This window comes from Haemorhous mexicanus, chromosome 3, assembly GCF_027477595.1.
Source record: "Haemorhous mexicanus isolate bHaeMex1 chromosome 3, bHaeMex1.pri, whole genome shotgun sequence".
Taxonomy (NCBI): Eukaryota; Metazoa; Chordata; class Aves; order Passeriformes; family Fringillidae; genus Haemorhous; species Haemorhous mexicanus.
Genome location: NC_082343.1, coordinates 94,330,496 through 94,356,999, shown reverse-complemented (window position 1 = coordinate 94,356,999; position 26,504 = coordinate 94,330,496). Strand labels below are relative to the sequence as shown.

The 26,504-nt window shown below is 38.1% G+C and overlaps 1 protein-coding gene across 8 annotated transcripts in view; it reads left to right on the top strand.

The window, feature by feature from the left end:
• Window positions 1-26,504, top strand: part of MLIP (muscular LMNA interacting protein) — a 102,779-nt gene that overhangs the window by 44,834 nt on the left and 31,441 nt on the right. For 6 of the 8 annotated variants that reach the window (XM_059842725.1, XM_059842724.1, XM_059842723.1 and 3 more), the window contains exons 4-10: window positions 4,741-6,369; window positions 11,825-11,896; window positions 21,088-21,153; window positions 21,236-21,319; window positions 21,415-21,474; window positions 23,156-23,200; window positions 25,681-25,725. In XM_059842725.1, coding sequence (XP_059698708.1) covers window positions 4,741-6,369; window positions 11,825-11,896; window positions 21,088-21,153; window positions 21,236-21,319; window positions 21,415-21,474; window positions 23,156-23,200; window positions 25,681-25,725 — 2,001 coding nt within the window. The remainder of the gene's footprint in view (window positions 1-4,740; window positions 6,370-11,824; window positions 11,897-21,087; window positions 21,154-21,235; window positions 21,320-21,414; window positions 21,475-23,155; window positions 23,201-25,680; window positions 25,726-26,504) is intronic. The other 2 variants (XM_059842721.1, XM_059842722.1) reach the window with 2 other exon arrangements.

Sequence of the window (26,504 nt, the reverse complement as noted above, 5' to 3'; positions counted from 1 at the left end):
TTTGGAACACTACACAGAAGAGTTCCTATGTTGGATCTTTCTTAAGCTTCAGGTGACTTGAGAAGTAAAGAGAGGTTTGGCAGGTGAGGTAACAGAAGATAAAGATTGCACAGAACAAGAAATTAAATCCAACTTTGATAACTGTTCACCTGAACAGGAAGAGAGGCAGCGTGTAATATGGGTAATTGCATATCTCATAATTATTCTTTAGTCACAAGTTTTCAAGACTGTACTTCCTCAGTCTTCATTATCTCAGTATCTTTAGCCATCTCTATTGCTTCATAAAAAATATGTTTTTACTAAAAAGCTGCCTTTCACTGTTCTGGTTCTAAGGTGTTTCCTTAGGCATCACTCTTTCAACTTGTTATCTAATGAAGGATCATCAGTTCTGAAATGAGGGAAAAACTACAAAAAGATTTAAGAGATGCATTGTTTATCTGTTGGTACATTTCCTTTTTACGAAGGACTCCATCTATGGGCTACCTTTTCAGTTCTTGGATTATAAGGGCAGTATCATGTCCCTTTTAAGAGTTATTGCATATAACATTACGTTAACTTAAAAACATAATTAGACAATGAGTTTCCTGCCAGAAGTGAAAAGAGCAAGGACCAGTATTGGGGACCATTGTGTTGCAGAAGGGATCACTCTAACTGACCCAGAGGGCTCATTCAGCTTCATTCATTTCTGACTTTGTTTAAACAAAAGGAAAAAAGGAAAGCATTAAAAATTTGGAAATTTCTGTTCTGTGAGACATAGAGGTCCTGACTGATGTTGGAAAATGCCACGCTATATTCAAAGTCTGAAAAAAAAATAACCTGTTATTCTAGTCACATTTGGAACTTTTTGGTAAGAGTTTAGTGTTTATATTAGTGTTTATATATTGTGTTGGGGTTCTTTTGCCCACTCCTTTTTTTTTTTTTTTTTTTTTTTTTTTTTTTTTATGTTAGAGAGAGTCTAGCCATCCAAGAGAGCCAGACTGTATCCTGCCTTTGGGAGTTTACCCTTTGGCTTGAGCGGGACATCTGCTTCCCTGAATGTCAGGGCATGAGCTCAACTTGGAGAAATTTCTTGACTCACTGTAGGGATCAGTAACCAGAAGGATTTTTAGTTACTTGAAGTCACTTGACATTACTCAATCCATTGACGGACATCTAGTTTGGTTTTTCCAGACAAATGAGTCAGGGGTTCCTGCAAACTCATGCCATTGCTTGGACAATGCACCTTCCTTGTTGGGAGAAACTGGACTGAATAGCATTTATGTTAATTGAGTCTCAGCTCACAGTCTGATTTACTGTGCTGTCTCTAGGAATTTTTTTCAAGTTTTCTAGAGTTTCTGGTGTTTCCTTATGACTTTCTGGTTCTCAGGTTGCAGTCTTTGTAGGTAATTTGTTTTTATTTTTTCCTGTCTATAAAAAGATTCTAATGAGGTCAAAGCATGGTAAATTTGGCCCAGGATCACATCTAGATTGAAGACATGAATCACTCAGACATGATTTGCACACTCAGTTTGCACACTCTTTCCCTTTTCCCATTTGACCAGCATATCTTTCAGGGTCTTGCTGGTATAACTAACCACATCTTTTGTGCCCTTCCAGAACAGTGTGACCTCACCAGAATGACCATTTGCCTTATCTCCAGATCAGATCTGCCATTTCAAATGTGCTGAAGGTCTTCTGGGCAAGGCTCAAGTCTAGTATTATGTCCACTTTGAAAATTCTGGAATGATTAACTACAAGGCATCAAGATCTTTTTCAAGTGCCTTTATCCCTTTGGGCTAACTTAACCTTGCCACCTATTTCAACTTTCTTCATGCATTTTTGAGACATGTATAGGTACTCAAGAGGAGAGAAAAAGGCTTGCAGTTTAATCACAGACCAAAGAAGCACAAATCTACTTTGGTCACTCACTTCTTCTGCACGAATCCAATTCACCTACAGGAGGATTTAATCCAGTAGAGAACAGAAAAAAATTCTACTAATTGAGGGAAGATTTTCTATCTTGCCTGGCACTGTTGAGGCTGCAATGTAAACTTATGCTCAGTGTGGTGGCCAGCAACCCTCAAATTCAAGAGAGATGTGAGGAAGGGAATGGGGTCCAGCCCAAAAGTGTAAATATATCTGGGGCACATGTGAGCTGAGGCTGAAGGAGCTGGCTTTGTTGACTCCCACAAAGAGTCAAAGTGGCAGCTGGGAGCTGCCCAGAACTGCTGGCAGGGCAGTTATGGACACAACAGAGCCAAACTCTCCTCTGCAGGGGCAGGTGAGGCAGCAACGGCTGCAAATCACAGCAGTGTGGGTGATCCCATCTGGACATTAGGAGCAGCTTCCTCAGTGGGAGGTGGTGCAGCACTGGCACAGGCTGCCTGGGGGTGCTGGAGCTCCATCAGAGCTCTGGGGACTGAGGAGACACAGCCACAGCTGACCTGAGCCACTGGTGCTGGTGGGAGCCCTGCTTTGAGTAGGAGGCTGGACCAGATGACCTCTGGAAGTCACTTCCAAGCCACTTTGATTATGATTCCCTGATCCTGTAAATAAGAGGCTGATCATCTATGGATGTGGTTATTAATACTGTGTTGCAATAGCAAAATAATTTCTGAAGACTTGATTAATGGCTCAATTAGCTCAGCATGTAAATGTTCAGTGGTATTTAAACTGGAAGAATACTGCAAAATGTCTTTATCTTACTTGCAGGAACATATTTGTCATCTGCTACCATGACCATTTTTGTAGCTGCTTATAAATCTTATTAAGTTTTGACTAATTAGAAGTCAGTGCACATCATATGCTTTTATTATGAAGTTTCATATTTGTTCCTCACTTTCTTTTAATCTGTTGTCTTTGTAAGGGAAATTTATCTATTCTAGTTTGAAATACAGAGATTAAATACCCTAGCTCTGTTTTGGTAGTTGATTAACTTCCAGTATTCATTATTAAATTCAGGAGGCTGCTCCAAATTATCAGATTTATTACCACACTGCTTTTCAATTTGTTAAATAATTTTATCTTTCATGACATATTTAATAATCATTTTTCATAATGATTAAATGCTGGTAAATTATTTTCAATTTCCAGTATTTTTGCTTCTTCTTCATTAGCAGCATTTTCAACAAGACTCCTAATTTCTCAGTTGAATAGAATATATATACAGTGGTATAAACATTAATTTTTCATATCCAATATTTGCCCTGTATACATCCATTGACTTTCCACTTTGAAATGGGACACCTTAACACATGTATAAAACGGGGGAAGTTAGTGTTGTTGCAAAGGCATTCAGAGGTTTTGTGTTTATTCCTATAAATCAGAACATTGACCTGGGTTTTCTGAAGTTACCTTATGCAGAAAGTGTCTTTGGTTTAAAAGGCTTGCTATTTGTATGGCATCATTTAGCAGGAAGAGCTCACTGGTTTTAAGGGCTAATAGGGTTTTGAAGTGTGTGTTTAGCCCATATTTAGGCATATTTCTGCCTTTGAAAGCTTTTAAATCCTCCTCTTCTGTCACAGCTTCTTCCAGCATGTGCTCTTACTTGAACAGTAGTTGTTTTGTTCTTATTTTTGTTTTCTAATATATCAGTACTACAATACATAATCATAATCATCACTATTCATCTCTATTATTGGTAGGACATATGTATTAAAAATATAATTCATAGGCTGAGCCACAGCCATGAACAAGCTGTGTTGAAACTGAATCATATAATAGTCTTTCATAGAGCTGCATAATATTTTCAGGGTATCTAACAGCAGTTAAATAGGTGTTCTTATATTTATATCAAGTTTTATGAAATTGGAGTCAATTTCCCTGCTTTCAAGTTGCTCAGTGAAATGTTAGGTGACAATTTGTATCTTTTTGGGTTTACAGTAGACTTTTATAATGATTTCATACTGATAGGTTTTATTCATATTGTGTATACCTCAGTTTTTAATTTCAACATTATAATAACTTGGAAGATTTTGAGAGAATTTCTTTCTTTAGAAGCATGAAACTGTATAACAGGTTGATAATAAACTTGTATGCTCTAATTAGTTTTGACAAATCCTAATTAGAATAGACCCAAGAAAAAAGACACTCATGAAAGAGCTCATTACTGTTTTATTAGTGTATCGAAAGACTGTGGAGAAGGGGATAAGGACTCTCACATGCCTGCAAACTGTCAAATGCTCTGCTCTGTGAATGACAGGAGAAGTGAAAAGCAGACTGGATGTCTGATTTAAGTAGTTCCAAGCAAATTTCTCATTCTGATATCACAGTGCTGCAGAAGGGCAGTTCAGCTGTTTACTGAATGAGAAAAAGAACCCTTGACTTGAATCCTGTTTTCAAAAAGGCTGCTTTCCAATGAACTGGCAAAGGGAGATTGGACACTATTGCAATTTTCTTACCTTCCATTGTGTTTACATAATGTGGATGGCATCACATGATTCCGGACACTCATGGCACTACTGTCTTGGGTTTTACCTAAAAGGAAAAATAATGTAGCCTTGAACCTTGTTTACATCAACAAAACTGAAGTGTCATAAACCCAAAGTACCACATAGCTTGTCTGCCTCAGTCACCTCCCCAGAAGGACCTTATCCATCAGGCTCTGTGACCAAGCTTAAAACAGCCCTATGCTTTTAACCCACACAGCAGTACTAATGGAAACCCTATACGCATGGCCCAGGACTGAAATGTGGGGTGTTTACCAGTTCCACAAGTTCCACCTATTTTAACAATTCTGTTCTTTTTTTTTTTTCTCTCCAGTTAATTTCTACTCTTTCCACCTCTGATCATCTTTCCTCTAAACCACCTGCTGTCCACTTAATTTCTCCAATTAATCAGAAAGTAGCGTGCGGTGCCATGGTTAACATGAATCAAGCCTCTTCGCTGGAAGATTCCTGTAACAACTGGCAGTCAGCAACCAGGTTTTCTAAGCAAGACTCTTCTCTCTACTTTCAGTCTGCTTCCCATAGTTCACTTCCCTCAATGTCTAAAATATCCTCTTCTGCATCAAAGAGTTGGTACTCCACTCCTCGATTGTCTGATAACCTACAAACACCAAGTCTCTATAACCCTGACTGTGTTTGCAAAGTGGGAGGCTTCACCACATCCTCTGTTCCAGCAAGGAGTCCAAATCTTTCCTCCAAACCTCCATGTTCAGCTGAAATTCAAGGATCTTTAGCTCAGTCTATATCCCCCAGTTCTTCCAAAAAACGGAATGCTCTGTCTCCTCTCCCTGTACATATAATAACACATTCATTATCTCCTATCCCTAAACCTTTGTCTCCACCCTCTCTTTATGGGTCCTCTTCGACCATATGTAGTATAAATGAGCCTTGCACACAGACTTTATCCAGAGGAAATTTGGCCAAGTCAGGAGTCAAATCCACTCTGCCAACCAGACTGACTCTCTTGACTGCTATTCTTAGATCAGGCTCCTCTCAGCGGAGGCCACTTTCTCCTGCTTCTTGTCCCACATTTTCCCCTAGCTCCCTTAGTTCCTCAACACTTGCAATAGATCAAAAGTTCAAAACAACTCCCCCATCCCCCAAGAAATCTCTTTCAAGCCCTCCTATAAGGCCAGATTCTCCCAGCAAAGAGGATTATTGGCTTTCAGGATGGGCTCAGCATCTGTCTTTACCTTCCAAGTCTCATCCCACCCCTCAAGCGAGGTCCCTTTCTCCTAAAAAGCACCCTCCCGTTCAATCACTTTCTCCAGACTGCCAAAATTCTTTGTCATCCCCTCTCTCCTCCCATAGAAGATCAGCTGCCTCTCCAGATTTGCAATCTTCACTGTATCCTCCTTGTGCCCCAGCTCCCTCTTCCTTTGCATGCCCCACCTCTCCTTCTCCAGAAGGGCTGGGCTATTCTGCCTCCCGGTCCCGGGCACCTCAGAAGTCTCAGAGAGTGCACACTTACTCCCCCATCTTTACTTGCCGGTCATATCCTTTGCTTGCTTCTTCCAGTCCTAGAGGTGCATTGTCTCCCCCCCCAGAAAAACACTCATCTCCTTCCCCAAGTTTTTTGCACTCACCTTCTAGATCTAGATCAGATTCATCCCAAACATCTGTTCAGGAGATCAGTGCCTCCTCTCCTACCTCTTCTAGAATCTCAAAGCAGTGGTCTCTCCCACGGCCTCATTCTACCCCACTGGTTCCACAAACTGGTAATATTAATTCCCACCCACTACAATTGAATTCTTCATTGGTGCAAGAAAATTTTAGGTCTAACTCCTCCTCTCCGAGATCTGAGCATTCTGCCACCTCCTCAGTGATAAAGTGCAGATCTCCCATCTCAGACAAGTCACCAGGCACACTGCCATCAAGACCCAGAGAGCCGACTTCACCACAGTCTTTTTCCCTGCCTCCTGATCATGAAAACATCAAACCCAAGGTACTCTTGGTGCATGCTTATTTTATAATATTTCTTTGTCTCTGTAGGAAAAAATCACACCCACGTTGCAGAATACTAGTAAAATAAATGGGATGTAGAAAAAATATGGAAAAGGTTTTGTATCAAGAGTGAAGATGGTAAAAATGAAATCCTACCCTTGAAATTGCTAGCACTGTGTTCTGTATTATGGAGAAGATGTTGTAGGAATCCTTTAGCATAAAAAAGAAGATACTTTATTCTTGAGTATGATGATTTACTACTAAAGATGGATTTGTGTGCAGTGGCTCTGATGTACATTTGGTACACATATTTGTGAAGCTCATCTAAAATCCTGGTGTATCAAAAATCAACCATGAATAATGTTCTCTTCACCCCATTCTAAAATAAATCCTTATGCGTTCCCAGGGAAAGTAATAGAAGTGTGGTGATCTGAGGTGCAGGGCTGAGCAAGAAGCAGTCTAATCTAATTGATGTGAACTAGCAGTTCTACTGACAAGTGATTCCCAAGCATCCCATCCTGCCTGTCCTCTTCACTTCCCTGGAGGCTTTCCTCACCCCAGCCACCCTGGGACTGCCCAGAGGCAATAATGAGCTAAGCCTGAGAAAAGTATTTGTGGCCAAGGGCCAGCAAGGGAAGATGAGGACAGTCTCCTGCTTCTTCCCTTCCTTTTGCACTCCTCTGATTTTGTTGTGCTAGACAGAAGATGAGGGGGAAGAAAAGCCAAGCTTCCTACAACTCGAGCTACTGCAAATACCAAAGTCTCACACCTGGCAGATCAGCCAAGCTCCTGCTGTTTGTCATCTAACCAAAGGTGGGAGAACCATTGCAGAGTGAGAATGAGCAACAATGGCAATTTCAGCAGGAGGGCTTGGGAACCAGTCACACTGTGGATTTAAAGGTGTATCTCAAGAAAGAAAAGAGAAGGGAAGGGAAGGGTATCCAAAAGCATGCAACAGGTAGGTGAAAACAAGAGGAGCTGCTATGCAAAAAGGAGGAGTTTGTTGCAGAAGGCACCAGAGCTGCAAGAGGCTTCCCAACATTTTTTATCTTGTCTTTGCACTCTGTGCTTTCCTTGTGCTGTGTTCCCTTCCTCCAGCTATCTGAGCTCTGTCCATCACACAAAGTCTATCATAGTTTATTGATTTATTTCCTCACAGCACAAAATTACAGCCTGGTCTGCCAGATCAAGTTGTGTCAAACTCCTAACAGTTTGGCCATGGCAGGGGTGACTTAAAAAATGTTAATTGGAAATGAGAGGTTAAAATCAGCACAAAGTAGCAATTGTCATGAATGGTTCTTTTAAAATCTAAACAAGCCAAGAGGAACCATTGTGCTGAGCAAAGCTGTAGAGTGTTGTTACACCCTGTCAGTATTAGTTAATGAAACAAAAAGAGATGTGAAATTGTAGAAATTCCAAGGAAAAAGACTCTGTGACCAAACTGTAACCCATGACCAAGCCTGCAGATTACAAAACAGATTTGCTGTTCCTGCTAGCTGGTGCATTGAGCACTGTGAGGTCTCTGGCAGTAAGGAGATTCTCTGCTTGTGACACAGAGCTATTGCCTGGGTTTATATTTGCAGAGGTTGTTATACCTCTGTCTTTCCTACTGTCCCTTTTCCTACTAATTCTGCTTTATCGTGCAATATGGTGGAAATTTTGAAACTGCCCCACCATCCCATGGAGACTGGTATCCACCAGTATAACAGACTTGGACCATTAGTCTGGTCTAATTTTTAATCGTGTAGACAAAGCTGACTCACTGAAGGTGTGGAAGACCTAAAACATCTACATCTAATGCAGCTGGGTGTTCAGTGCAAGAAAGGTCTCTCATGGCTTCAAAATGTGAGTTGGAGACTTCATCTACCGTTAATAATACTGCCCATTCAACCCCACTTCTGCTCATTTATTTCCACCCCTAGATTATGGCCTGGCTCCATGAACTTTGCTGATGCGTTAATGGTAGCAGGCTGTCCAGTGATACTCCAGCCTCAAATCTCAGTATATTTCCAGAGTAAAAAAGATAAGTTTTGAGGAAAAACAACTTTATTATCCTAAGCAGCATTTAGGTATCTTTAGTACTAATCAGCTCAACTTTATAACTAGACAAAAAGTAGATTGCTTTATCTGACGACTGTTGACGCATGACAGAATATTTTCATGTATGAAAGTGCTAAGTGAGCATCAAGGGAAAAATGCAGCATCTAGAAGAGCTTGCCTTTGGTGTGTATAATTTGGCATGTGTAATTTTTCAACCTTAATGTTGCTTCAACAGTCATTGCAGCAACATTAAGACACACATTAAACCAACATCTATTAAACTAGAATTTGGATGTGCACCAAATAACACGAATCAAAGGATAATCTATTCATTTGTTTAACTGTCTGTATATGCATATATAAGCATGTGCTCTCTTGGTTTATATTTGTTAATGATTTAAAAATGGGAATGTTTGTAAAGTAAATATAAACATAAATCCACAGATCAGTGCGAAGTGTCACCTTTGGGTGACTACAGGAAATAAAAGCCCTCCCCCTAGACTTTGTAGATACTGTGATAATGTCCTCATGGATCTAATATAGCAAAATGGACAGTGAAATGGAGTAGGAACAGATAAATTCTGCAGGAACAGTTGTTAGAATAACAACTTCTAGCTTTCTGTTTTGAAAAAACTTTGTAATGGTTTCATGGGGTACCATTCTTCTATAGTCTTTGATATTTCCTATTTGAATGTAGCTCAGGAATGCATATAGATTTACCCAAAACAGTTGGGGAACAAGCTGACTTTAGCAACATGGAACTCAATACAGCTGCAAAGCCTGCCATAGAGCAGAAAAGATTATTCCTGAGGAGCTCTAAGCTACCAAGGTTGGTAGCACTGATTTTAAGCCTTTACAGCACATGTCTAGCAGATTTTGCAGTACCCTGTGGTGCCCTAGGTGATCATTTGAACAAAAAAGCTAGGACATTTTCCCCCAAACTCCCCAGACTGACATTAACCCAAGCTCTGATGTTGGAATTGGTTTGGTTTCGGCTGTACTGTGGTGCAGGCCAGCAGACCTAACTGTCCATGGTTGTGTAAAATTACTGCTAGATTCATACAAAGCAGATTATTAAATATATTTAGGTATTGAAAAAATAATTTTAAAAACCGTGAAATAATATGTAAAGAAACATTTTCATATAGGTGAGAAACTGAATTAAAGACTTTCCTCTCATCAAGACCTGCAAAAATAGCACATTGCTCGCTAGAGGTTCTAGAGTATATGGAAGTCATGAAGCACATGAAAGCAGGAGAGAAACTTACATTTTAACAGTCTGCTATGTCTTTGTTTAGTTAATAAAATAGTACAATTAACCTCAAAGTGATCATAGTTCTCTTTTCATATATGATGCACATTTCATTCCATGTCTTCACCAGCCTAGGAGCTAGTGAAGACATTGTATTTCACGTGTTCATTGTCACAATCTTAGTTGGATTTCAATTATAATCAAACAAGAATACATTTTGTGACTATGCCTATTTAAATATTTGGAATTTGATCTTCCATCTCAGTGATCAGTATTTTATTTTAGTTTAAAATCACTAAACATAAGTTTTGTTATGCATACCTAAACTTTTGCATATAGTTTTTGTATATGCATAAGTACATCTCTGGAGTATGCAGTGTTGCTGTCTTCATGTTCAAAGGGCAGGATTCACCTCACATGACTTATGACATTTGAAAGTTACATATCCAAGCACAATTTAGGTGATTCTGTTATGACTAGTGGAGAGAATATGGTGTATTTAGAAGATGATTTTATTTTACCTTTCCATTTGCCTACTTTGGGATTAGATTAATTCTGTAGAAATGCCTATGATTATAAAAAGCATTAGTGTTGACTGGATAAACTGAATGGTAGACATCTAAGTTAGAATCACTAAATCTCAAATGAATTCTATCCCATTCTCTAAAGCCCATTACTATCCCATGCTCTAAATCCTCTCCCACCAAAAAATAGAAAAAAGTTCAGTTCCAGCATTTGCATTCATCTGCTTTGTCAAGCTGTTTGTTCAATATGATTGCTGTGATTACTGACTTCTTGAATGACTCATTCTCCAGTTTCTGACTGAGTGAAGCCAAAAGCAAACAATATGATCTATAGAAAGAATTAAAATTTTGCCCCCTACACTATTTCAAGACAGTTGTGTGGATAAATTTCTTACCTGAGTTAAAATTTTGCCCACTCTGCTCTCATTGAGACTTTTATTGATATAAAGAAAATAAAAAGTAAACAAAAGAATGACCCAAAGTGCAACATGCTGTTTCAGACTGTTATCTAATAATCACCAGTATTTACTGTTGCAGATAATGGTACATTAAAAAACCTGACCTGATTAACAAATAACCTTATTTCTGGCTGACTGTCACAGAAATAATCAATCACTAACTTAAAAGTCTATTTTTGTGTGAATTTATGACTTTTTTGTCAGATTGCTGCTGAAAAGGGAACAATGTAGCAAATATATATTTAAAATAATAATAATAATAATAATAATAATAATAATAATAATAATAATAATAATAATTCTAGCAGTCATGTGATTAAGACTCCTAGCTCTTGAACTCCTATAAATATAGAAGAGACTCATCAATCTTCTAAAAATTTCTGAATTCAGCCTCTATATTTGTAAAGAAAATGTAAAAAATATTGTTTGTAAAGATTTAAAAATAGCTGGGCAAACAAATATAGTCTAAAATATAAATTATTTGAAAATAATAAATTTTAAGGTTCATCTTTGAATTTTTGTACCCAAACCCATACATTTTGTATGGTTTAGATTGCCATTTTTTTTAGTTTTGTTAGTGTGAAAATTCCTATACTTATTTTGTTTGGGTGATAGAGTTATTTATTCAGGAGATGTAAAGCTGCATGAAGATGTAAATGATCTACCAACTACTCAAACAAGCAATTCAGCATTTAAGGATCATAATCAGTCTCATGAGAGCCAATCACGGAAATCTTTCTGATTTCATGGTTCAGGATCACACCACTCAGCAACAGTTGTTGAGGTCGATGTACTGACAGAAGTAGCTGTGCATTTTCATATCAATTCACAAGAAAACTTGGGGAAAGACCTTACAGCCTCCCCTGATATTCATTTAAGGGTGGTAGTCAGGAGAAAGTGGTTAAACTTACTTTGGAAGCTATAAGGGTAGAGGAAATTTGCTTTGTCCTACTTCATTACTAAGAACAAACCATGTGCATTACCAGACTTTAAAGCCTTAACAGAAACACTAGATTTTTAAAAAGAAATAGTTTTTCTAGGAAATACGTAAGCATTGTTTTGTTGCAACATGTCTGCAAGATGATTGTAATTGTCTTTCATTCTGTCGTACCTTTCCCCCCTCTCCCCTCTCTCTTCTACCCTGTTTTACTTCTCTTCCTGCTCTCTGGTTTACCCTTTTAGCAGTACAAGATCAAGACAAGCTACAAGGCATTTGCAGCAATCCCTACAAACACATTGCTTATGGAACAGAAGGTTAGTGTTTGCTCAAAGACATGGGCACTGCATTGTACATTTGAGACCATTCAACTTTGTGTACAAATTCTGACATGTCTCTTGGGGGATACTGCAGAATGTGAATTCTGGGAACTAACTACTCAGGATTGTAATTCCAGCCATTTTACAGGGTCAACCCCTTTCACTGAAGATCAACGGTCCACTAATCTGAATTTCTGAAAATCAATTTACTATAAAAAAGGAAAAAAATCCCAGTGTCCTGAAGGAATAGCCTTTTATCGCAACGTGTCAAAATCTGTTTTGTTATTGGAAAGTGTCTGAAGCACTGCTGTTCTGGGACCTGACAATCAGTAGATCTTGGTCAGTTAATGATTATTGGACAGTTGTGCTTATACCCATAAATTTAACAACGAAAAATATGATATTTTTATCTGCTGTCTTGTTAAAGTGAGAACCATCCTGGCCATTGTTCTGACCTCTGTTAACTTCCATTCTTCCTCAACACTGTGAGAGCTAGCCAGTGGGCCATTCCCAGTTTGTAGTTTGTGCTAACAATCACTTTCTGTAGGGCAGAAAATGATAGATTCAAGCCCCAGACTTTAGTGCATTGTTTTACTACCGAAGTCACAGTCAACAAAGGCAGGGCTGTATAGTCTTGTTCGGACAATTCAACTTGGAAAGTCAATTGAAAATTTAAGCTTTGCAATATTGTTCAAAATACCCACGGACATTTATTTTTAAAATATTTTTCCCAAATTATTTTTGCTCAAAAGAATAGCTAAGTTTAATAAAAATTTTCTCTGATGATCAATGAGCTAAGTATCTTGCCTGTTTAAAGCCATGCTTAATCATGCTGACATTCAGTTTGTAGCTTTATCAGAAAAAGCTTTCTGTTCAGGACCTAGTTGAGGAATTTAGCCTCTGATTAATTTTTTAAGCATTCCTGATGACACATCTAAATATTTATTCATATATACAGCTCAGTTGATTTCACTAGTAGTTTACAAAGCCTGAAGTTATTGGTTAGGGTGAACTTAACTGTGTACAGTATTTGAAGATGATAATTTTTTCCTTGAAATGCTACTGATTATGATCTAGTAATGATCAGTTAAAGGCTATAAATCAGATTCTTCTTCAGAAAAAAAGAGACATTCCTTTCTTTTCCAATGTTCTTTTAATCTTGAATGATTTTCATAATCTTTTGCATAAAACCTGATCCTTCCCTTACTTAAATCTTGAATGCACTAATGAAGATTATTTTAGCTTTAGTTTGCAATGAGGTGCAATAGAAACAGCTCTGTAAAGGAAAAGAACTGATGCAGGAGATTCTACACCCCTACAGAATGTATTTTGGGAGGGTTTTGTTTGAGCAGAAAGCCTGTTAGCGGGTGGAAGAATTTGGTGGACTCTTGAAGTCCCACTTCATAGTTGACTTCACCTGAAAGGGTTTGTGCACTTTGAGACTGCACCACCCTGCAACCCAAGCCAGGTAGGTGACTCTGAGCAGGGCACTCACTCTAAGATCACACTCCTGATGTGAACTAATGGGTTTATGTCAGCTGTCTGATTGCACTTTTTTCATAAGAAAATGGATTTCCTTTTGATGGTCTTGCTGGTGCTGTTTTGGGCACTGACTCACAACCTGTATGTTCCTTATCCCCAATACATGAAACTGGTTTGTGCAATCTAGTGCCAGCACCTGTGGAAAAAGTAACAACTCAAAAGATATCTGTGTTTAGACAGACTTTTAGTTATCCACGGACTTACTGAAAATCGTAGCCTTGGTGTATCCTTCAGTAGTGAGAGCTGTCATGTAGTACTAATAAGAAATCAATTCTCTGTTATAGGATTTGCCTTCAGGAGAGACTCTTGACTAAGTAACTTTGTAAGTGTATGTTTCAGCATTGCCTGAGAACATGCTCTCTCCCATCTGGGGAGTTATGGATAACAGTCTCCTATTGATCTGCAGCAGCAGTTAATTGCAGTGTTCCTAAACTGGTCCTGTTGTGTCAGCTGATAAGAGTTTAGAGTATGATTCCTATGAGAAAGCACGAAGAAGTAGTCACATGGCACACTCAGGCCCCATTCTACCAAGTCTTAATTTCCAAATATTCTCCTCAAAATACCTCATGATACATTCTAGCTCAATGAGAGGAGTTATGATATTCCCATTTAATGCAAAGCATTTTATACACAGCATTAACAAGAATGAGATTTAGGACAGTAAGATTTTAACTGCATAAGCGATGTTTTCTTAACAGTCAAACAATTATTATATGATTAGAAAAACAACATAATTTTAGACATATTTTTTAGCCTAAGGTGCTAAAAAAGTGTTTTGCTACATGGTTAAATTAGAAACGCGTGTTATCAGAAGTCAACTTTTTCCCACTGTGTGAGTAATTATGTTATTTAATTTAAGTGGTCTGGAAAAATAAAATTAGTAAGAATTGTGTTGTGGGTGATCTTAGTAACAATTCACCTGCAGTATTAATTGGGTCCCATGACAGAAAACTGCTCCTCATGTGCCATGTAAGGTGCAATGACTTGACTGCCTCTAAATTTTCTGTTGGTGTCTAACTTTGTTTCTCAAGTTTCTTTTACGTTTGTGTAGATGCTTTAATTTAAACTGGCATTTTTCAACTTCTGCTTATGAAACCATTAGTCTGTCATCTTAATGTTTTTTCTAGAACATGCTCTTCTTATCCTCCAGTACTCTTACTCAAAGAGAGTTCGAGTACATGCCCATTAGTTGAGAAGAAAAGGCTGATTGGTTATATATGTGTATACTTTGAGAAACCCAGAAGTGGCTTAACCTCATCAAATCTCCTCACTGCCAAACTTCCCAGCTGTTTGAGTTTGTATGAACCTGATGTTTCTCACATAATTTTTGTTTTCTGCTCAGAAAAAGTGCTATTCAGGGTATCTCTTGGAAGACTGGGCTGTAACTTCCTTCACAGCCAGAAGAACAATACTTGTTTTTAAGGGACTATTGTATTTGTGGGGTGCCCAGATGAAGGAAGGAATGATGAATCTGACTCCATGTTCTTAGAAGGCTAATTTATTATTTTATGATGCTATATTATATAAAAGAATGCTGTACTAAAACTATACTAAAGAATACAGAAAGGATACTTACAGAAGGCTAAAAAGATAACAATAAAAACTCTTGACTCTTTCCTGAGCCTCGACACAGCTTGACCCTGATTGGCCAATTAGTCAAAACAATTCACATGAACCAATGAAACAATCACCAGTAGGTAAACAATCTCCAAACACATTCCACATGTGAGCACAACACAGGAGAAGCAAATGAGATAAGAATTTGTTTTCCTTTTTCTCTGAGGCTTCTCAGCTTCCTAGGAGAAAATCCTGGGCAAAGGGATTTTTCAGAAAATATGACTGTAACAAGGGACTTACCCTCAGCATGGTCAGGCTCTGTCAGGGAGCAGCAAGAGGGGGCTGCTCCACAGAGAGCTGAGCTGGCAGGAAGGATGTCAGGACAATGTCCACACCAGCATGGGCACAGTTCCACAGTGCCTGAGCAGGGATGGCAGAAATGTTGATAATGAGTTGGTGATACCCAGGGTCACTCAGCAGTGCCATCGCAGCCACACAAATCCAGAACTTTGAGTCAGGACCACAGACTGTGATACTGAGCTCTTCAGCCCAGAGGATCATAGGTTCTTCTGGCCAGAAGAGGAAGCTGAACAAGTTTAATATAGGCATAAGGCAAAAATTTGACAGAAAGAATTAATTAACCATTAGAAAAAATTGCTGGAGACTGAAATAGGCTTTTTATCACAAAAATTGAAAAATCAAGACAGGGCAATTTCTGGCTTCTCATATTCCAGATAGTCCTGTGGTTTAAAGACGTCGTACTAGGTGAGCACTGCCATTCCTTCTGGCCTTATTAACACTGAGACAGTGAGTCACATTTCTACAGACACTCTCTCTTGTGTAAGTTCTACAATTATATGGATGTGGACACAGTCAAATTCAAAGTTCCCTTCTGAACTGGGTATTATTTAAAAAGTACTGTGTCTGTTATTCAGAGGTTTTATTTATCAAGTATCAACTACAATGTCTTTCAGTCAAAATGGATAGATGAAGAGTTTATTTCCAGGCGCCACAGCAAAATTCATAACTTTAAATACCTTGTGTTAAGAAAGAAAGGCAATAATTTGTGCAGTTGTAGAGTGATAAAGGGCCTTATTTGTCTGTAATAATAACCAAATGTGCTAATATAGGAGCAGCCTATGAACTCCTTTCTTTCTTTCAAGGGCCTTGAAAATGGTGTCTTAAAACAAGTACAACTTCATCTTAAGGATTATGTAAAATTTTGTATGTAAACCCAAAAACTGTTGTAGGCTTTGGATTTACAAACCAAACAAGTACTCTCTTAACAGTTCAGTCTTTTGTCTACAGCATGCTCTATGCAGGTGAATATGGGCTTGCTGTACCTAGCCAGCTACACATCCCCTCTACATACTGATTGTTCCGAATTCCCCTTGTCTGAACATCATTTTGGTGGAAAGGAAACATGGGCATACAGACTTGGTGCTGTAAAAATTCTGCTCAGACTTCTCTTAGCCTGAACTGAGGATGAAGTGTGGCACATGTGTTACAACCCAGGATGATGGAATGTGTCATGAAACAAACCTGCTTCACAGCGGAGGCTTGTCCCACACTTACCAAGTCTTCCGAAAAACACTAGGTAGGACTGGCTGTGGATGGAAGGGATAACAGTGTTGTCTCAATTGGATTGCATTTATCAACTGATTGCAAGCAGACAGCAATAATTTCAATTATAAATAAATGTAGAAAAAGTAAAAGAGTCTTTCCATATTTTGTTACGCTTCTTGGAAAGCTTCAAAGATCTGGTAATTGCAACCCATCACCTGCAAAAACAGACTAAAGGCAGTGCAGCACAATCTCCTTGTGGAAGAAAAAAGTAGAAAAAGGTATTTTCCTTGGCATGCAGAAGGAAAAAAAGAGGGTATGTTGGTTTTGGGTTTTTTGGGGTTTTTTTTGGTTTTTGTTGTTTTTTTTTTTTTTTTTTAAATGAAAAGGAAGAAATGCAACTGAGGAAGTGTGGCAGCATTCACCTACATTGAAGCTTTAGGTTCTTGCCTTTAGGTAACTCTTTGTTATTGTATAATCAAAAATCCATTGCTTAGGAACTGATCATGGCAAATGCAGATACTGGTTGCTCCTTGAAATCATACAACAGGAGCCTGGAAGCCAATTATTGTTGCTCTCAGATGACCTACCTAGCTGCTGCACAATTGGCTATTCAGAGGCATGTCAGAGCTTTCTGGACCTGGAAAACATTTCTGACAAGACTTTGTTGGGAATATTTTGATAAAAATAGATTTTCCCCAAATACTACTGGTGTGCACGTACTAGGTGAATTTCTTGCACCCAGATTATGTGTTCACATCAAAGTGTTTCTCAAGGCTAGAGACTAATACCTCATGGTAAGAAAGGCAATAATTAGTGCTGTTGTAGGAGTAAATAAAAGACCTAGTTTGTCTGTAATAATAATCAAATATGCCAATGTAGGAGCAGCCTTTGAGCTCAATAATTTTTCATGGGCCTTGCAATTTTCAATATTAATTATTTTATCAGACAGAAAATAGTAGGTATAATTTCAGTAAAGTTTTCAGTATAATCCCCCAGAATTTTCAAGAGAGAAGTTAAAGGAAATAATGGTATGTGAAGTTCCATTGTAGGGTGGGATTTTTTCGCACGTGCTGAGGGCTTAGGAAAAGATAGAGATGGGGAAAATACGCTCAGTCCAGGGTTTTCAGAATACAGTAGTGTAGTAATTACATGTCCTCTGAACAGAGAGAGACATGATTTTCCCAGGAAAATCCTGGGAAGCTGTGTAGAAGCTGTGGGAAACTTAGAGGAAAGAATTCCAACAATTATTATCTCTCTTTCTGTAACTATTGTTTATAGATATGGTTCTCCAGAGTGTGCTATTCTTAGTTCACCAATAGTGTGAGGTGTTTCTACTTTGAGACCAATCAGGTATCAGCTTAGTGAGTCAGACTATAAAATGTCACAACTTCTTCCTAATAAACGAATTCTATTTTGCCTTCTGATGACTGGAGTCTTCTTTCCATCCCTGACTCAACAGCATCACAGTAAGAAGAAAGCTATGTCAGATCTAGGTCACAAAATTAATTTTTTCTCTTTCTATTGATGTGATCCATTGGTGGATAAAATTATATTCTATATTTCCTATATATTGCCTGGACTTTTCAGTCTTCTAATGAAATACTGGGGGTTGTGTTTGGATCATTTACCAGTATCCTTTCAGCTCTGATACAGTTTTAGCAATCAAAAAGGAAGAAAGAGGAGGGAAGGGTTGTAGCCATCAGTGATGTCAATGGCACAAATGCATCACACCCCCAAAATTGCCCCTTTTAAGAAAAAAAAAAAAAAGTTCAGCAACTGGTTATTTCATTTAAATTGCTTTACAGTTTCATTATCTAAATTACGATGTTCTTTCAAATTGTGGTACCACTGTTTTTTCATATATAATCAAAAATTTGAATGTCTAAATAAGAATGTTCCACTGCTAATATTGTTAGACCATCAGCATAGGAAGTGAATCTTGAGTACTGTTGATAGTGCTAATCAGCAGCATGTAGATAGAAATTAATCATAACATTTTTGCATGATGACACAGTAATTTTGAAATTGTAGTCGTACATTTTTATCTCTTTATTTTTTTCTATGTGGAAATGTGAAAGAAGGCATGCTGGGAAAAAAATGAAATATGTTTTGAAAAGCTAGCAACAGATTAAGCAGAACCATTTATCTTCATCGGGGTGATAGGGATAGTTATAGAGAGTATTGTTTCCTATTTCTGCTCTTTGGAAAACTCAGCTGTTCAAATAAGAAAACATTAAAAATAGGAAAAAGAAAAAAGAAAGAAAAAAAGAAGAATTAAGGAGGTGAAAGAGTGAATGAAATTAGATTAATTTGTTTTGAAGATTAAAATTTTCTTTTCCCAAAAGTAAAGTAAGGAAGAGCACTGCAGCTTTTTCTAGCATGGCTCCTGCATGATGGCTGTATCTCAGAGGGACTGTGGAGAGCACAGATCTTGGTGCTGTGCTCACCTGCATTCCTTAGTCACTGAAGGCTCCAAAATTGAAAGATATTTGGGAACTCAGCTTCTGAAATGAATTGATTCTTAAATTAGCCAGTCTTGGTTCAGAGCAGAGACTCCTGGATGTAGCTGTAATTCCCCTGGAAAGATTCCCCCAAATCTTCAGGTAGTTGTTTCTTGCCTTTGATTCTGTTCACCTGCTATTCTGGTGAAGTGAATATGATGCAGAAACTGTAGCTTTTTCTTAACAATCCCTTTATTATGTTTATTATCTTGCTGGTTTATTGGGGGCTTTGAGAAGCTTACATTATTCCCCATTCCAAATCCATGGTTGATTAAATGTTTTTCTTTTTTGTAACTCACATTCGAACTCATCATCCCTCTACATCAGGCTGTTTTGTCAATCCTGACCCTAACAGGTACTGAAATGAATCTTCTACTTAATTTTATTGCTTATTGAACCAGGGGCACTGTGTTTGAGTGCAGTGCTGAGCTCTCTTTGGCTGAGTCCTCCTCTTCAACAGGACTGTCTGTCTATTTGAAACTCTAACTGGGTGACAATAAGAAAGGCTATTTATCTTTTCGCGGTCTGTCTTGGGATAAGATTACATTCATTTCTGTATATCAAAGTGAATAACTTTTCACCTTTTGAGCTACAACTATTCTAAGGCCAACACATTTGTCATTTGTCAAGACATAGAGAGAAAGGAAGAAATGTTTGGAAAGCAATCACTTTTAATTTTAGTAGAAGACATAATGCGCTTTTGTGCAAGATCATTTGTGGGTGGTATTATAATAATATTAAAAGTAAATTGTCACTAACTTTTCCCTTAGGTGTACACAGATGTGTGTTGCCAGTAGCTGGACAAGGAAAGAAATCAAATGTAGTCAGCAAAGTAAAACTCAGAAAGAAGTATGCTTCTTTTCTTTTTTAATTTTTAAATATTCTGACATTTCCATCACAGGTCCACATGCATCTCCTGTGTTTGGCAGCCCTCATACCCACCTCAGTGGCACCAGTCCATTCACACAGAATCCCACATTCATGAAAAAGGGCTTTACTGGAATACTCTTTTTTCTCTTATACTTAAAAAAAAAATTAACAAAAGGAAACCTTATAAAACCATAATGTGTTAAACAAAAAAACTCCACAAACCCTGCAGTCCCCTTCCCTGTAGTCCAGCTTCAGCAGACACATCAGCAGGCTTCCAGAGTAATTTTTGGTCTCAGCACGGTGTCTATTTGAAAATCACTTCAAAGCAAAAATGGGTGATGGCAGGGAGAATGTGCTTCACAGATGCTGGATGAAGATGAAAAGGGAACTGAGCAGTGGATTTTGGCTTTTGAGGGTGTTTTGTGACCCTTATAAAGTGAAGGGATTGGCAAACTGATTTCCACTGTTCCCAAACCTGCTCCAGGTACCGGTATAGGAAAGTGAGCGGTATAGCCAAACACAAGAAGCTTGTGTTTTGTTTTGGAGAGATTGCATATGTGCTTAGTGTGAGATCACAAATAGAGTATGGAACATATTTTGCTCCATACATTTCTGATTTCAGGCTAAAACCCAAGAATGGCAAACACTATTTTTGTTGCAAAGTGAAACCACCATCCTCTTTAAACAGGAGACACTTTTCACAGAAAGCATCTACTAAAGGAAAAAAAGGGCCTCCTGTGTGTTTGGGTCCCTGCCTTGTCCACCTTCTCACAGGTGGTGGCTCTCTGCGGCACACAGCAGGCAGCCCCCAACACCTCTGTGGCACAAAGTGTACACTCACCATGTCACATTTACTGTGAAAGAGGTGGCATTATTGAAGGAGAAGACAGTTGGAACTGGTAGTTTCTGATTTTCCAAAAGTGGAGATGATTCATCCTGCTTGAATACTCTCTTCTCTGTAAACCCATACACTCTGATTCAGGTTTTGGGAACCTAAAGAACATCACTAGGTCCGTAGTTTCTTTCTTTTCTGTCTTTCCATGGTGAAAGAGAAAGTGCCACTTTTGGAAAGAGAGTATTGGAAAAAGTGTTTGTTTGTTTGGTTTTCAAAATTTTCAACTCAGTATCACACCACTGTCTCTTGAATTGCAGGCATTAGAAGAGCCGACCAAGCCTGCTAGTGCGACTGAAGGCACTGCTTTGGACACTCATTCAGAGGTAGTGGTGTTATTTATCTCTCAGATCTATATTTGAAATCAAAAAGCAAAGTTTAACCGAGTGATCCATCCTCCCTTTTCAGATGTGCTCCCCTGCCCAGCTCAGACAACAAACAGAAGAGTTGTGTGCTGTCATTGATCAAGTCCTGCAGGACCCCTTGACTATGGTAACCCATCAGTGTGTGGAATGGACTTGTTCTCTTCCTTCCCTTTTGCTTTCTGTCATTAACATATCCATTCTCTGTTGAAAATAATTTTCCAGCGCCGGTGTGAGTCTTCTCCAAGTTTTCTGCAGATGAGCACAGAGTCAGATGTTGGCAAGGTAGGTGAATGAGCCCATATCCACAGGAAGGGCTCCTTTTAAGTAATTATAAAGGCAAGCAAAATCAGTAGGCAGTAGGGACTTCTGCGACAGTAAAACCAATGGCAACTCAGAGCTGCAGCTGAGAAATGCAAAATCAAAAGTGTTTGGTCGCTAAAAAAGTATGGAAAGACGGAACTGTAGCCCTGGAGTCAGGGCAGTCTTTGCTGCAGGATGCTTTCCTGAAGTCAGAAGGACATTATGAAAGAGAAAGAGTGTTTTAAGGCTTCAGAGGCTAAAAATCTCTCATACCTTGCCTGCCATAGGCCAGGGGCTCTGGCCTTCTCCCAGACTTTGTCCCATCCATATGTGCTTACTACAAAGCAACCAATGTTTCTAGCTTTGGTGGCTGGAAGCATCTTTCAGAACAAAGGGGTTTTTTCAACTTCATTATTTATTTTAAAATAATGGGAGTATTAAATTAATGGTTGGACTTGTTCTGAAGTTCTGATTTCATTTTAAGTCTCACCATTCCAAGAAGGAGGATGTCTGCAATATCTCTTTCTCCTGGTTGACTAAGAAATAGGAAGTGAGAGGCAGGGTTAATTTTCTATTTCTAAACTTCTGGTTTTATTAAGTTATGCTGATGTGCCTTCTGGGTTCAGAAGGATGGCTAACTAAGAGAAGAAGATCTTGTATTCAGTTTGCTCCAGGTAAATTGAAGTTACTCGTCACAGCTATAGGAAAGTGAAAATGGCAGAAATACAACTAAAAATGGCAGGAAAGAAATTTCTGGCAGATGAACACATCAAAAAGTAATCCATTCAAAATATCCTGCTGAATGTCCAGTCCACCATGCAAGAATAGGGCACAGGTCCAGCATTTCTCAGTGGCTATATTGAATATACAATCCAAATTTAAGTTCTGTTTTTTAATGTACTTCTGTCAATCAGCATGCAGTGGTGAATTGGACTCCAAGAGGCTGAAAGGCAGAAATGTGATAGCAGGAGAAGGATGGGCAGACAGTGTAATTGAGTGTGTTTTCCAATGCCTGAAGAATCTGGAGTGGTTAAAATGCTGCTACCAAGCTGAGTTAAAATATTCAAAAAACACTTCCTTGGGCAATTGAGAAGGGAAGGCATCTTTTAGCAGTCATGAAATCAAATAAAGGGGGTGAAAGCTGAGCTTAACAGGATGCAGCACAGGGACCAAGCTACAAGTGTTGAGGATCTCAGAATGAGGTCAAAAAGTGCTTAACAGGGGGTAAAAGAAGATCATAGACATGCCTTAGAGTTGTCATAGATTAGTCAAATTAAAGCAAATTCTTGCAAATGAAAGCATGGAGGTGTAATATTTTGTATTCCGTGAGCAAATGTAACTTCAGTTTCATGGGGCAATGATACATGATACCTATGGCTATCTAATAATAAGCATTTTGTTATGAGAATTCTCATATGAAATGCCATCCTCAATAGAGCAGGATCAATGTTTTTGAGCAGTAAAATTAAGTAGTATTTTCTATAAACGTACAAGTAAAGCTTAAATATGCCTTAGTCTCATGTATGGTGTGAATATTTCTGGAAAACTGAAGCTTTCCTGAATTTGAGCCATTAATAAATTCTCTGAATGTTGAAAATCTCTTGGAGTTACTGTTCAGAGTAACTCAATATATTGATTATATATCTATTTGTTTTTTTACAAGATGTCAACAACACTGCAGAGAGCAGCTGGGCGTGAAACCAGATATGTAAGTACTTTTACAATTGCTCTATGTTTTGCATGCAAAAATGCTTACTTTGTGTGCTCCTAAGCAATCCTGGGTGAGTCTGAACAAGCATCTGCTTGTGATATCAGATGTTGACTAGCATAGACAAGCACATATATTACAGTGCTGGTGTTTGAGACTTGAGGTGTCTTCCCACTGTAGTAAATCCATCCCAGCTGGAGTCTCCTCATTGCTGTGTCTGTTGATAATTTTACCTGTGTAAATATGATGTTAAAATTAACTTCCTCACATGCTTCTTTATTGTTTCCTTTAAGCCTGGGGCAAGAGTTCAGCTGTTTGGTAAACAGACTGTTTGTTATGGGTACTGAACAGTGCATTTCTTTGGACTCAGCCTGCACTGTAGGGGACTTGCTTTGGTAGAAGTCCTGTAGCTCTTGCTTATCCTTCAGAATCTGGGATTGATCCAAACTTTTCTTTTCAAGATACAGAGCTGGCCAAAACCCCACAGTTTAGATGAATTGAAGCTGTTTTGTCACATACACACACATTCCAACATATGTTGAAGATATCTATATTGAGTCATTTGTTCAATTATTGAAACATTAAAGCCAATTAAGGTATTAATTCTCTCTAGCATACACACTTACTGCAGGTTCCACATTTTACTTGCAACTCATTTAGTCATGTGGTGAGAAATCTCAGCTTCCTATTCATCATTCAGCATTTCCATTGAATCTCAAATCAAAGCAGTACTGGCAAAGCAACAGAGGTCTCCCAGTTTTATGCCAGCACAATGCTTGACTGATCAATTCAATTTTGCTTCCTGAATGTGGCAGTATGCATATTTTATTGCATACTGTGATTTTTGCTTGACAGATTGTGCTGGCTCATACTAATTCGGAAGAATATCAGAGGAGAGCTTTTTAATGAAATAAAAGAGTGTACTTCAGAGGTAGTCTTTGAGAACAGAGTGTATTTAATAACACTCCAGTGCAAATCTCCAGTTCCCAAAACTCAAATATGGACATACACCATAATTTCAGGCATCCAGCTTAGGGAAGCCTAGGGATGGCATGGAAAATCACCTTTACAAACACTTGTATTTTCTGTTTCCACCAGAACTTTCTAGAAGAATGAAAAAAATCAATGTTTTAAAATGTGCTTTGGAATAACACAGAGGTTTATTGGAAAGGCAATCTTTCCTATAAATTGTACAGGGGTGTTGAATTTTTGTGTGTCAGGAGACAGACTGTGGTCCCCAGGCTGGGCTGTGGTGCCTGAACTTGATGGGTCCTGGCTCTCCTGTGCTCTGCCACTGCTGTGCTCTGCAGTAGAGTCTCTTGAGGAATATATCAGGTGTCTTTAATAGCATGGGTGCATCACAGCTCTTTCTTCCTCCCTCATTCTGCTTCCTTAGCAGGATATAAAAAGGCTATTTCTGCCCCAGTTAATAATCCAGGTGGTGGTTTGTCCTCTGGCCATTAGAGAAAGGACACACAGAAATGGTTTTCCATAGACCTATCTTATTTTTGTATTTATGAGATCTAATACTGAGATGCTGGTCAAAATGTTGCTTTGAAGACATTTTTGGTTAAAAGAGGAGCTTAAACTTTTTATGAGTAATGCTAAAATATTATTTATAACCACCACATGTAAAAGTATATGTATGTATACATGGTAATATTGCTAATTACTTCAATATGTTATACAAAGTAGTAGATAATGAAAGGATGTTGAAATAGCCTGCCATTTAACAATTAAAATGTCATAGATTTGCCTTGGCCTCAGCTACCTTTTATATTCTCATGAACTTCAGAACCTTTTAAGGATGTAAATGATTGTACAAACAGCAAGTGAGTGTATAAAAAGTATGAAAACTAGCTTCAGTTTATACCAGCTGAAAACTGACTACTACATTTGTAATTTAAAAACATTTAAAACTGTATGGCGTTTGAGATGATTCTATTCACCATTTAATAATAATGCATCTCACCCCTAGGCTTTAGGGGTGATACTCCTGATTTTTACTATTAATAAATGATTCTCTAGATAGGAATTTCTCATGATTAACTGGAAAAATGAATGTCCATATTACTGACATGTATGCTCAGGTAGGATTGTTCTGGTTCTCCTACTATAAAGTGAGAAAAGGTTGAGAAGGTACTCAACCCAGTACTATTTATAATGTTAATAACATTGATGCTGCAAATTAACAGACAATGGCAGGCTCAGAAAAATCAGATTTAAATTTCAAGATTAGATCAAGATGAAAAACAGAAATTTTGTTGCACTTGGAAAAAAGAATTCCTAAAATCTTAACAGGCATTTGACTATATCTAGAAATAAACTGGAAATGAGAATGTTTTCTTTCATACCACTGTGTCAGTGGGAAAACCTTCTCTAGCTAAGTTAAGCCTAGTGCTGTTCCTGATTTTTTTCTGTCATCATTATAATCACGAAGATATCGCATGTAATACTGTATATATTCATCTTTTTTGCAGGCCAACCTTTACAAATCGGTGCCTATAGTAACTGAGAGTCAGCTGGTATGTAGAGCACAGCTGTGATACATTGTTTTTCAAAAGTTGCACAAGCACAAAATTTTATTAATTATTTGCTTTCTTTGTCCTTTGAAAAAAAATCCAGTCAATATCTTTTTACAAGGCTGCATTGCTTCTACAGAGCTGTATTGGTTTTTTTTTTCTGCGCTGAATTACACACCTGTTTCAAGTAGCTCTAAATCCTGACACTACTTGTAAACCCATGGGCCAAATGCCAAACTACAGAGTCCTGCTGAATCTTGAGGTGTATGACAACAGCAGAGTCAGCTGCTGGTTCTTGGACTCTTTTAATATCCCACTTGTACAGTTTTGTTTAAATGTGAAATGATTCTACCATCTATTTTCTTCTTACACTCTATTTTACATCAAAGCTGCTTTAATGAGTGAAAAGCAAGGGTAAGATCAAGTAAGAAAGGGAGATTATGTATCAGATGTTCATTTTAGCTCTGATCACAATTTCATCTTGTTGGAGCCAAAATTTCTGAAGAGTAAGAAGAGAAATCATGGAGCCTGCCCAAATGATAGTGCTCACTAATAGATACTTAGGGAAAAAAGGAGATATGGATGAGAAATTTTTCCCTTGTATTTCAACTAATGGAATCTTAGGGATTTCCTGAATCAATTTCTTCTCCTAGCAATCTTTGACTAAATCTTCTTTCATGATTTTTCCAGTTACTTTTTGAATTTTGCTATATTTTGATCTTTATAACATTCTCTAGCAATACACTTTTAAATTATGCATGGTGCAAAATAGTACTTTAGTC